The sequence below is a fragment of the Patiria miniata genome, unplaced genomic scaffold, assembly GCF_015706575.1.
Source record: "Patiria miniata isolate m_02_andy unplaced genomic scaffold, ASM1570657v1 HiC_scaffold_3, whole genome shotgun sequence".
Taxonomy (NCBI): Eukaryota; Metazoa; Echinodermata; class Asteroidea; order Valvatida; family Asterinidae; genus Patiria; species Patiria miniata.
In genome coordinates this window covers 29,531,961-29,544,385 of record NW_024037069.1, presented here as the reverse complement: position 1 = coordinate 29,544,385, position 12,425 = coordinate 29,531,961, and the positions used below count along the sequence as shown (strand labels likewise).

The 12,425-nt window shown below is 43.3% G+C and overlaps 2 protein-coding genes across 2 annotated transcripts; one reads left to right on the top strand and one right to left on the bottom strand.

Annotated features, from left to right (window-relative positions):
- Window positions 1-122: 122 nt before the first annotated feature.
- On the bottom strand, window positions 123-4,383 carry LOC119736997 (alpha-amylase-like). The gene is made up of 4 exons (XM_038211042.1): window positions 4,298-4,383; window positions 3,786-3,922; window positions 2,642-2,868; window positions 123-2,207 (listed from the first exon to the last, which is right to left on the bottom strand). Exons 1-4 carry the CDS (start codon window positions 4,349-4,351, stop codon window positions 412-414), a joined length of 2,214 nt encoding a protein of 737 aa, XP_038066970.1. The 5' UTR covers window positions 4,352-4,383; the 3' UTR covers window positions 123-411.
- On the top strand, window positions 2,815-10,614 carry LOC119736998 (alpha-amylase 4N-like). The gene is made up of 4 exons (XM_038211043.1): window positions 2,815-2,896; window positions 7,873-8,009; window positions 8,290-8,531; window positions 9,096-10,614. The coding sequence occupies exons 2-4, from the start codon at window positions 7,873-7,875 to the stop codon at window positions 10,190-10,192; spliced, it is 1,476 nt and encodes a 491-aa protein (XP_038066971.1). The 5' UTR covers window positions 2,815-2,896; the 3' UTR covers window positions 10,193-10,614.
- The last annotated feature ends 1,811 nt before the right edge of the window (window positions 10,615-12,425 follow it).

The window sequence follows — 12,425 nt, the reverse complement described above, 5'->3', positions numbered from 1 at the left end:
TACTGGGGTTTTTTTTCTAGGTTGGTCTTGGCTGACTGCTTTAAAAGATGTTTCTGTTTGCAAAGATATCACAGGGAGTAGCTTCATTGGTTAATAAAGACAATCATCAACTTGCACGAAAGTAATATGTAAAAATAGCTCCTGATTTGGCTGGTTCATTTATTTTATGAAATTATTATGTAAACAACTAGGAATAAGGAATAAAAATTGGAATTTCTGGCACTGCAGCAAATAAAATGACCTACTTTTCCGAGGTAATTAAGATTAAAAGAGTTTGTCCACGCAGTTTTAAAAATCTGAAAGGTGTTGAAAATTTTCTGATGAATACATCACATAGCAAAATATTTGCCCAGACACATTGTAAATGAATATCGTGATCAATGAAATTTAACAAAAAGTTAAACCGAATCTTTACAGAGATTCCATGGTGCAGGAGCTAGAACCGAATTCGAACACATTTAAGTAGCCGCATCTAGCGAAATGGTTGTTGCTGGAGTAAGGCTTGCTCCCGCTAGATGAGCCCGAGCAAGACCCCTGTCCGATGTCACCCTCCCACCCGGCGCCATTCTTGAGGTAAGCCTTGACCTCAAACCAGCTTCCTTCCGTCTGGTCGCAATCCATGTCCACGTCAACCATCCAGTAGTGATCACCCCACTTGTTGAGCGGAGTGTAGCCGTAGCCATTAGCCTGGACGTTGGCTCCATTGCTAGGGTTGTTTGTGGTCCAGACAAGGGGCGTACCGTCAGGGGTGCTTCCCTGGTAGGTGCTCTGGTCGCCCTCTGCTCCGTACCAGTCCAGGAAATCGTCACCGGACGACCAGGCGTTGAACTGACCGTTGGTGCCTCCGATGTTGTGACTGATCGGTAAGGCACAGGCGCTAGTGTCGGCGTTGGAAGTGCAGCCACTTCGCTTGTTGTGGTCGATCCCACCGCGGATGAAGAGGTCTTGACCGTAGATCGTTTGCTTCTTGATGAAGATGACGGTGCGCTGGTAGCCTACTGGGGATCCTGGATCGACAGGATTGACAGGGTTGACAGGGTTGGAAGGAGAACTGCTGGAATCGCCAACCTTCGCACTGACGTGAATGGCCGCTACTGGGTCATCCCCGGTGTCGACGTTGAAGTAGGCGTTACCTGACCCGTCAACGTGGATCGTGGGACCGCTGCAGGAACTAGAAGAAGAATCAAAATCACCCAGGATGAGGTTGCAGTATTCCCCGGACGGCATGCCAGTGTAGAGAGTCTCAGACAGGGTGTACCCATCGTTGTTGATGGCGATGAAGGCTTTGTCGCCACGACCAAAGGCGATCTGTTGGTTGCCGTTACTCCACCAGTTGGAGAGCGGCTGACCGGCAGCGACGTTGCGGAACCCGATCATGTTCTTGATCTGTCTCCAGCGATGCTCGCACACCCAGCCTCCCCCGCATGTTCCGTCTGCGTTGATGGTGACCGACTGCGTGTTACCGTTCCCATCAGCTGGCGGGCCCGCATCAGTATCGTGGTTAAAGTCGAAGCTGCTCATGACACGAGCGAAGCCGTAAGGGAAGGCTAACATGAAGGCGTTGGCCATCTTGTACAGGCGAGGACTCTCATGAGTAATGATGCTTCCACCGCCGCCGTGACCACGCTGGTTGTCGTGGTTATCCACGAAGACCAAGGCCGAGCCGTCAGCCAGCATGCCCCAAGCCTCTCCGAAGTTACTGAAATAGCTTAGCTTGTTGGCTCCATTCATAGCCTCTCCCACTCTCAGCCCATACTTGAACTCGGTGACCCTGCCATAGGGGGTGTACTCACCCGCTGTGATGGGCTCCCCTCCCTGATCGATGACCTCTTGGAAGATTAACGCCCTGGATCCTGCGGGGAAGTAGGCCGTATTCAGGTTGTTGAGTGACCCGAACATGGCGCCCAAGTCCCCGGGCCACATGTGCTTGCAGGCGTCCACACGGAAGCCAGCGACACCAATGTCAATCAAGGTGTTCATGAACTCGACAATTTTGGACCTGACGTAGGACTTGGAGGTGTCCAAGTCTCTGAGAGACACCAGATTACAGTTGCGGACCTGGTTGACGTCTTGGTAGCTCTCAATGTCTCCACTGTTGGAGTTGCATTTGCCGTTGGCTACGTTGAAGTCCCAGCTAGCGAAGGGTACGCCGGGGAAACTGAACGCTGAAGCGTCATAATAACTACCTGCAGTGCCGTAGCCAGTATCTGAACAACAAAAAAGTAACTAAATCTAAATATTTCACTCAATATTCACTCCTGCATGAAGCAAGTCACACAAACAGATTTCTTGAAGGGTGATGAAATAGGTACGGCCCGAGGCTTAAGAAATCGCCAGTAATCACAAAAAAACCTTTCCCACCCCACCCCCAAAAAAATATGTCCTGAAAAGGGACTTGTCATCCACCAGCAGGCTACAACATGGGTCAATTTCACAGTAAGTTACCAAGCCTAAAAGTATTTGCACAGAAAGAAAACATGCACCCAAAAATGCTTGCGAAATAGAGCTATGGATATTGCTGTTGACTGAGTATCGATTGAGATTTCATTTATTTTTATTTTGTTTATTGGACCTAGACCTATACACCGTCCTCCTGAAATCTTCGGTCACGAAGCCAAGCAATGAGAACAGAGAAACTGACCTCCCGATCCCATGTGATTGATAACAGCATCCACGTAGATCCTGACTCCGACGTTGTTACACCGCATGACCATATCCCTCAGCTCGCTCTCCGTGCCTGAGCGACTCGTCAGCTTGTAACTGACGGGCTGGTAGCGCTCCCACCACGGCCGCCAGGGGCTCCAAACCTCCCGGTGCTCGGACGGGGGCGAGATCTGGACACCGCCGAAGCCATTGGGTGCCAGGTATCTGTAGTCAACGGTGATAAAGTTAACAAGTGAGTATTGTTTCCAATTTGATTAACCCTCCTATGGAAACATGCATTCTGAGCCTTGCTGTTACTGGTTCAATATTGGTCAAGTTTGAAGGATCTGATTGGTGTCGTATAAACTCGCCGTTCCGGTCAGTATGCTCTGACCGTCTTCAGGAGAGTGTCAGAGCATACTGACGGTCAGAGCATACTGACCTTAACGTCGAGTTTATACTTCTAGTTCTTTTCAGAACCATTCTCCTAGTTGAGAAATTATTCACACATGGTGTCTCCGCAAATCTTTCATTCATTAGTATCTCCACCTGCAAAGCAGCAAATCTTACTTATCTTTGTCTCTGTGAGTCAAACTTGACAAATTCGGAGGGCGTAACCTAAGGTGTAATTTTCACCGACAAGGTTTCATAAAATCATTATTCAGATTGAACTTTGGCTCAAAGGTATTTATTAGAAAAGTTTTACTGGCCAATGATAACAGCTACGTGCTTGCTTCAAACGTCCATGTAGAGACCACAGAATACATGTTGTTTAATGCTACAGGAGGCCTACGTGTCCGGATTTTGTTTAATTGAAAAAGGGAAAACTCGGGGAACAAGGGAAAAACTTCTCTACACCAAGATATCAGATAAATGTACTCAACAAAACATTTTTCCAAATAAAAGCAAATATCAGATAAGATGCACATTTTTATTTAGGGAAAATACAGTTTAATAAGAATTTCGGCTTAAGCATTATAATCATTCCCTCTACAAAGACGTTCTTGGTTGTCAATGTGTCAGTCACATGTTTACCTTACACGATATTTTCAGAATAGGCATAACCATAGCTTTTCTTTCAAGTATCTATACTGAATGGATACTTTTCCCCGATAATTAAAATGAAAATTCATTCAGCCTACCTCTCGCATTCGTCAGCAATGTCGGTCCATTTCCACTCAAACAGGTGAACCATGGCCTGTCTGTCGTAGGCAGTGTTGGCGTCCCATTGGCCCAAGGCAGAGCCAATGAGAATAACCAACAAACACAGAGTCCTCATCTGAAATATGAAGAAAATTACCAGATTTCAAAATTGTCTGTATAGGAGGTGTTTTTGGGGGTACCCTTCTTCGGTTTCTGTTAAAATGCCTTTAATTTCTTTTAAAAATAGACGCCGACATTTCCGGCTGAATCGTTAGGATTCTGTATTACAATATGCTCCTCATTATGCCGAGAAAGTGCTGAAATTTAAAAAGCGAGTTGTGAGTTTTTGGAAATGTGTCGGTTTATTGCTCCGATTGAGGATTCTATCAACAAGACAAATCAAAGTCAGTCTTGGTAATTTGGCAGCGCTACCTAATTCCAAGGCGTAAAATCACATTAACGATTTTAATATTTGCAGAAAACACGTACAAAGTTTAAGTTAAAAGCTTACCTCAAGAAAGGGAACAGGGATGCAGATTCCACGAATACCAACTGGCAGGGCCATTGCGGATGTTTTCTTTTATAGGCATGTTAAGTTAATCCTATAATTGCTTGTCCTCTTTTAATTCAACAAGACAAGCTACTATCTTTCTTTATCCTTGATACTCACAGGTATGATTTTAAGTCCCGTTTTATTTTTTTAGGACAATTTAAGCAGATTTTAGTTTCACATCAAACATTCACATATGTTTTGGGGTTCTTCATTCCCAAGGGTATTATGACTTACGTAAAAAATGTCAATAAACAGTATGAACAGTTGATGAATAGGCATAATGTTAAGTATTTGAAATTGAACAATGAAAAACAGACTTATTTTGTGACCGCTCTTTCTGAATTCTCTGGTAGGTTTTTCTATTGACGATGCAAAATGTGATGGCTCTTCGTAACCATCGGAATATTAATGGTTCATCCGCTTTGGGAGAGCTCCCATATAGCCGTCCATCAATTTCTATCTATAATTAATCTTGTCAAAGTTGTTCTTTTCCTGTATTTGGTAAATCTTACTTTCCCTTTTGTTGGCTCTTCTTCTAAACTCTCTCGCTGTAACTTTTCTCTGCGACTTTTAATTTACAAAACAATCTGGGAAAAGAAAGTTTGACATCTTTCAAACGTTCGACCTATATATAATTTTGAAGAGCATAACGAGAAAAGGCTTGGTCCTTGCTTTGAAAAAAAACACACCACCCTGATATGCTATTGAACTGTTTCACATACCATTGACCATTTTTTTTTCTTGAGGGACGGGCAGAACATCGTTTTAAAAATTATTGTGATACAATACTTCTCTTTCAAGAAACCTTAAATAAATCCTTGACCTAATGTCGGTACGGTGCACGTTATGCAAAACGATTAAAATAACTTTCTCTATCGGCTTTATATTACAAAAAAATCAATATCCTTTGTCAGCTTTTTGTTGATTTTTACGACAGTGATGCGACTTTATAACCGTTATAATATACAGGTGCATCATCAGAGACACCGTAGGGTCATTGTTGATATTAATAATTAACATGGATACTCTAATCGGGTTTGGCTCGAGGTAAAAACAGCTGTTGTGCTTATTCCAAATTCTCAGCACAAAACCTAAATTGGCTACCGTCTTCATCCAGATGTGTTTTCGCATCGTCGTATTATTAGTACACCTACAATTTCATTATTAATACCCGATGCACTTGTTTGTTTCGATATTTCAAAATGGACAAATAAGGCATGAACATTCTTTAAAAGGCCATACTATGATTGTGAGCAAGAAGACCATGATTTTTCATTTACTTATAAGTCATTCATGTAGCTAGATTATTTTAGCCTAACAAAACACTATGTATACCATGCAGTTTAAGAGACTCTGGTGCATCCACAGACTTTTGTCTTAACTCAAACAACCTTTTGAGTGTTATTTATTAATGTGTTTTCATCATTGGCCATTTCGAGAATAATCACACCAACCCCAAGACTACACTCTTCGATTTGGGTGTTCGGTTTCTTCTTTCTTTGATTATCGGTTTTTGTCTCAAACATGAAGATAACATAATTAACTATCAAGTTCCGTAACATTAAACTGCACTCGAGTATAAATAAAGAGTAAGACCACAAAATTGCATTATTTTTTTTATTATACGCTAGCGTTAAAATGGCGCTTCAAATAAAATACTGCACGTATGCGAGTCAGCTATTTTTTTTGTCTTTTCATGTCAACACTTCAACTAATCAGTGTGTGCGTTCTATATTCCCGATTATTCCAGAGTCATTTGACATACATTGATAATATTAATTGACAGACCTGATTTAGGAACTTGGTTTTGAAAAACAATTGCCATATTTTCAGAGCATATGTAAATATTTTTCCAAAAATACCTTCGGTGACGTCAATTGTGTTGTAAACCTCTGATAAACTAATAATCTCAAAGGGTCTGACTTCGATATATTTTTAGTAATTTTTTTTTTTTTTTTTTTTTTTTTTTTTTTTTTTTAGAGCTATAGGCCCCTAATGTTGAAGAAAGTTAGGGAGCAGTTACCAACAGTAAGTTAATTTTCTCGTAGTATACCGTGTAACTCCAACTGATCTGCAGGTAGAAGTTGGTTCGATATAAATAACTTGCGATATAGTTAGTCGCCCTGAAAAAAAACCTATTCGTCACATGACATTGATACGAGTTCGTGCCTTCAGGAGTTGTGGATGCAAACGCGAACTGGTCTTGAATAAAGACTACACCCTAAAAATCGAGGTCTCTAGAACTCCATCACCCACGCTTGATAACTTGAACTAGTTTATTGACGACAAGTCAATCAATGAGATTCGGATGAAAATGATATCTCTTGTGATAAAGGCTGCATATCCCCGTTCTCCCTTCGAGGCTGTTTGTGAGGGTTTCATTTTGTATAAAAACCGACCCATGAGTCGGGAGATTTTCATCTCGTCTCCGGCGTCAAGAACCGAGCAAGAGCAGCGAGAAAGGTAAAGTTGGCCTAAGTCTGATATTTTAAACATCTTTTAATACAGTGCGAGTTCTGTAAGATATGATGGCTCTATTCTTGTGTTTTCTTGACAGCATACTCTTCTACCTTTCCGCATGTCTGTGTGCACCTGTCTGTTTCCTTGCCATCACCAAGTTGCGCTAGCACGACCCCCCATTTGAAGGCTTTGTCTCTACCCTTGCACCCCCACCTCCCACTAAGGATGCAGGAGAGGCAAAACGGAGTTTTTTTTATTATTTAAAACCCAATGAGCGCCCCTTCAGAAAATCATCTCCACGGTTTCCTCTGAAACTTGGAACCAAAATAAGCCATTGCTCTCACCACAATGCACGTCAACATATTGATCTACCTATCACCATTATACCTCGCCATCATTCTCCCGTTCCTATCCAAAAGCTTAAAAACCTACTTGTTTGACTGAGAGCCCCTCTACAAGTTCTTGCCTGATATCATGTCTATCTCCCTGTTGCGTGGTGACTAGTAAACATCTTGCAGCCTGATCCTTCCTCTCCGGGCATACACTCCCTGTCCAGGTCCCCTTCTCCCCTGCTTGCCCGACTGCCTCCACCTCATTTCCCAATTACTCTACCATGTATAGTCACCTCTCCATCTGCCTTCCTACGCCCACCTACCGCTCTAGTCACCCACCATGAGTGCTTCGACCCTCCCATCCCTACTCTCCCTAGTGTTTCACATTGTGCTAACGTTACATATTTTCACAACTGCATCCCTTTTTATGATGCGATAAAGGCATAGAAAAAAAAACATCTGTTTGTTTACTACTTCGCTAATTATTTTCACTATTTAAAAAAGTGTACGTAAATTATGATAGTGATTATTCTAAGAATGCTTTCCTAATGGCGAAATAGAAAAAAATGACTTCGTTAATATCCCGTTTCGTATTTTTATTTCGAAGGTAAAAAGCTGTTTGACCATGGCATTGTAGGCCTAATCCTAGATGTACTAAGACTCTAACTTTACCCTCTTCAACGAGAACATGGAATCATGCATGTAAATGCCTAAGAGACTTCTCTTTCTTTTTACAATTAGATGGCTATTTTATGGGTATTTTGCCTTTTCCTGGGCGTGGCTGTCGCCCAGTGGGACGCCCACACCATGGACAACAGGCAGGCTATCGTGCACCTGTTCGAGTGGAAATGGAAGGATATCGCCAACGAGTGTGAAAAGTAAGAAATCATTTATTTGGAGTTTCATTGGGGAAAAAAAGCTTTTGTTTGCTACATGTTGATGGATGCTTTTTGCCTGTTTCATGAACTTTCCATTAAATCTTAGACCCACATGGCTACGTAAGAAAAGATACGACTCGTGTCCAGAAATACATTTGGAAATATCAGAGGACATTGTTCATCTACAGAACATTTGAAACAACTTCACCCATCTCTCATTTCAAGAAATTGTCATGTTATTGGGATTGTATGTATGTATTTTTCTTTTTACCACCTTTAGTTGGCTAGGGCCTCATGGCTTTGCGGGTGTCCAGGTTTCCCCGCCCAGCGAGAACTTCAAAGTTACGCCCGAACGCCCTTGGTATGAGCGGTACCAGCCCATCGGCTACGGACTGGACACGCGTAGCGGCAACGAAAACGAGTTCAAGGACATGGTGAACCGATGCTTCAAGGTCGGCGTCCGCATCTATGTGGATGCTGTCATCAATCACATGGCAGCCAACACTCCCGATGGCAGTGGACGTAAGTACATTCAGCGTTAACTGTTTGGACTCGTGCCGGAACGGTAGATGGCGCTGTTTGATACTGACGAGTGATCCACGTTGCAGATCGTTATTGACGCGGCGCACCTGTTCATGAGTATAGCGCAAACACCGGCAAGATGTGCCAGACGGACAAAAGCACATCCCAATTATCCCATTTCACTTCCTTTTACAGAATCACATCGTCCTACAAATTAAAACTCAAATTGACACCATTGACTGGCAACACTTTCAATTTCACATCAGTTCCAAAACCTCTCTGAGTTATGAAAGGAAGTGTAACTCAATGTCCGCGACAGAGCCAATTAACCACGACATCCAATTATTGATCCAGAAAAATGAGCCAGAAACTCCTAGACTGTAATCTCCTTGACCTTTACTAGATGGTGCATGTATAAGATTTGAAAAATACGTTTTCAGGTTTTATCCATTGAGCTCTTAAATACTCTGTCACGGATAATGCATAACACTGGAATTGCCGATGTGATAATTTGCCAGATAGTGAATTAATGGTCTGCGTTTACCCCTTTTCCTTCCTCGACAGCGTATGACTTCTGGAGAGTGCCTTTCTCGGAGTATGATTTCAACTACCCACAAGGTAAATGCCCAACTCCTAGCGGCATCGACTACAGCAACGTGGATTCCATCCGCAACTGCGACCTGGTTGGCCTGAAGGACCTGGATCTTGGCAAAGACTACGTCCGGGGTAAGATCGCTGAGTACCTGAACAGGTTGATCGACATGGGAGTGGCCGGCTTCCGCTTGGACGCCGCCAAACACATGTGGCCGGGTGACCTCAAGGCCATCTACAACCGGCTGAAGAACCTCAACACCAACTTTGGCTTCCCGAGCAACGCCCGTCCCTTCATCGTCCAGGAGGTGATCGACCAGGGTGGGGAGGCCGTGTCTTCATGGGAGTATTTGGACATTGGAAGGGTGACGGAGTTCAAGTATGGCATCAAGCTCGCCGAGGGCTTTCATCGGCAGAATCCACTCAAGTACTTCAAAAATTTCGGCGAAGCCTGGGGTTTCGTTCCGGACTACAACTCCATGGTGTTTGTCGACAACCACGACAACCAGAGGGGTCACGGAGGTGGAGGCGGCATCATCACCCACAAGGATTCCAGGCTGTACAAGATGGCAAACGCCTTCATGCTGGCTCACCCTTACGGACTGTCTCGCGTCATGAGTAGCTTCGGTTTCAGTGACCCGAACAGCAGTCCGCCTCGCGACTCAGCTGGTAACATCATATCGCCCATCTTCTACGCCGACAACACCTGTGGCAACGGCTGGATCTGCGAGCATCGCTGGAGGCAAATCAAGAACATGGTGGACTTCCGACGGGTGACGGTTGGCCAGGCCTTCGCCAACTGGTGGGACAACGGTTGGTACCAGATTGCCTTCGGTCGCGGCAACAAAGGCTTCATCGTGATCAACAACGAGGACTACTCCCTGAGCCAGACCCTGCAGACGGGCCTTCCCTCCGGTACCTACTGCAACATCATCTTGGGAGACTTCAACAACGGCAAATGCACCGGACCCACGGTCTACGTTGACAACAACGGGTATGCCAAGTTTGACATCGCGGGCTCGGGTAACGACGATCCCGTAGTTGCGATCCACGTCAGTGCGAAGCAATAAATATTATCACTAAGTTCTTGTGCCTGACATCCACCAACATTACAATTAACGAATACTGACAATTACATCAAAGGACAATGTCTCAAGTTCTACAAATTACATGGCAATATTATTATTCACAGTTTCATAATTACATCGATCTATGTTCTGTGCAACACTTGACCTAGAAGCCATGTGGGCATCATCAATACCATTCCTGTCGTGCTTTCTGGACAATTGCTGCTCTTTATTTGACCTTGTAAAACACCTGTTGTCATCTTTGTGGTCCTTCTTTTAATGCCACAAAAGTGGGTACATGACTGATTGTCTGAAGAAGCAGACCTTCCCAAATGCGAGGAAAAGGTCTACCTTTCGTGGTTGATGGACCAAAATGATTGAAAGCAATTGAAGTTGAGTTTTGAGGTGTCAAATAAATAAAAAGAAATGATAACTACAGAATTTATATTGTCTGAACGACTTATGCTTTTCGAGTTTGTATTGTGTTGACAGTGCTAAGTGAGCTATGCGAAGAAGAATCCGTGAACCCATTCCCAAGAAGTCTTGCTTCTGATCGGAGTAAATTTGTGACTGCGAAGCTATTCTTTGGTCAAGACGTTGTTGTTTATATATTAAATGCACGATCTCTCACCAAAAGAGGGCATTATCAAAACGAACTGCTATCACTACAACGACTTGGAAACATTGCACTGTTTTGCCTTTAATATGTACATCTTGCACAAAGGCGCCGAACTAAACTGCGAAATTTCAGCTGTCAGCATACAAGATGATCAAATAAGGTTTTGCCCTTCACCGACGTTTAAACACTGTATACTCACTTTATATACAAGATGATGCCAGACTTCTGTGCGACTTCATACCAGCTCTTTTGTCGTATGGAGATTCACGTCTGTAGACCACACGGCTGAACGCCTGATATGTCCTAGCATGCAAATTTTATGCGTGCCGGATGGGTCGACTTAAGAACTCTTACGTCATTTCGATCATTAATGTGGAATAACCTGGCGATTGGCAAATTTGGCTACCATGTTTTTGTAAAACAATAAACGGGTACGGGATAATTTGGAGGTTTAGACGTTTCATCGACCGAGTCAGACCCAGGCATTCAAGCTTTTTTCAGCTGAGCATTCCATTCCAAATCACTTTTAAGTTACGATAAAACAGCAAAATCTTAAAGATTTTAGTTATGTATTAGTAATCCAAGGATTTGGCTAGCGAGTAATTGGGGAGTGAGAGACAACGAGACGTGACAATCCCAGGCAAGCTGGTCCGGAGTGCGCAGAATAACTTGATTCCGAATGGCGAAAACGTTCCTGGAATAAGCTGTAGTAACAACGTTACAGAAAGGACCTATCTACTTTTCGCCTTTCGCTTGGAGACTGCAATTATTGCCTACACTTTTATGAAAGTGCGTGAACCAAGCGGCGCCAGACCAATACACATGTGGTGTGTCGGTCGGTTATTGAAAAGTTTACAAATTTCCCACGATTCCACTGAGTAATAAAATGTAAACGGAACCCTCCGAAAGATTGGCGTGTTAATAATAAAGAGGATGGGCAGAGCCCGCCCTTGTCTCTGACCTCGTCTCTCCACAGTTAACGAAAAAACACGCCAAATCTGACACGGAATGATGAATGATATTACAATGAAAAACGTACACTCACTAAAAAAACCCAACCAAGACGGACCAGTCTCTTTCCAGGCGTCCTGCATTTTCTCCTCACATTTACATCCATTTTTTCTTAATTTCCACAACGTATCAAGGCCTTTGTCAAATATTTATAAAACAGTCAAGATATTTAGGTCAAGGAGGAGATCGAATGCCAAAATTTCGCCTATGTGTAAAGTTGAACAATCCGGCGTATCGATTGTTTCCAACGAAAATGTACAATCAATAAGAGAGTTTTTGACCGATTGGTGACAGCAGACGAATAGTCGAATACCGCCGTTTTGTTTTGTTCGTCACATGGCGCGTGCTGCAAAACGCTGGCGCAGAATGTTAGAGATCAGTAAATAAACTGCCACAGACGTCAGTGATAAATACCCCAACTTCCCAAAATCAGGAAAAATACTCACAACTCTCCAAGGTGTTTGAGACGCACGTGAAATTTCAATATCTTTCAGTCTCTGTGCATTTGTTTTGGAATACTCCGATGGTGATTTCTATCCAGAGATAATCACCCCCTAAATAATAGTCCTGAAGCCCATCTCCATTTTGAAAATGATATACGCTCCA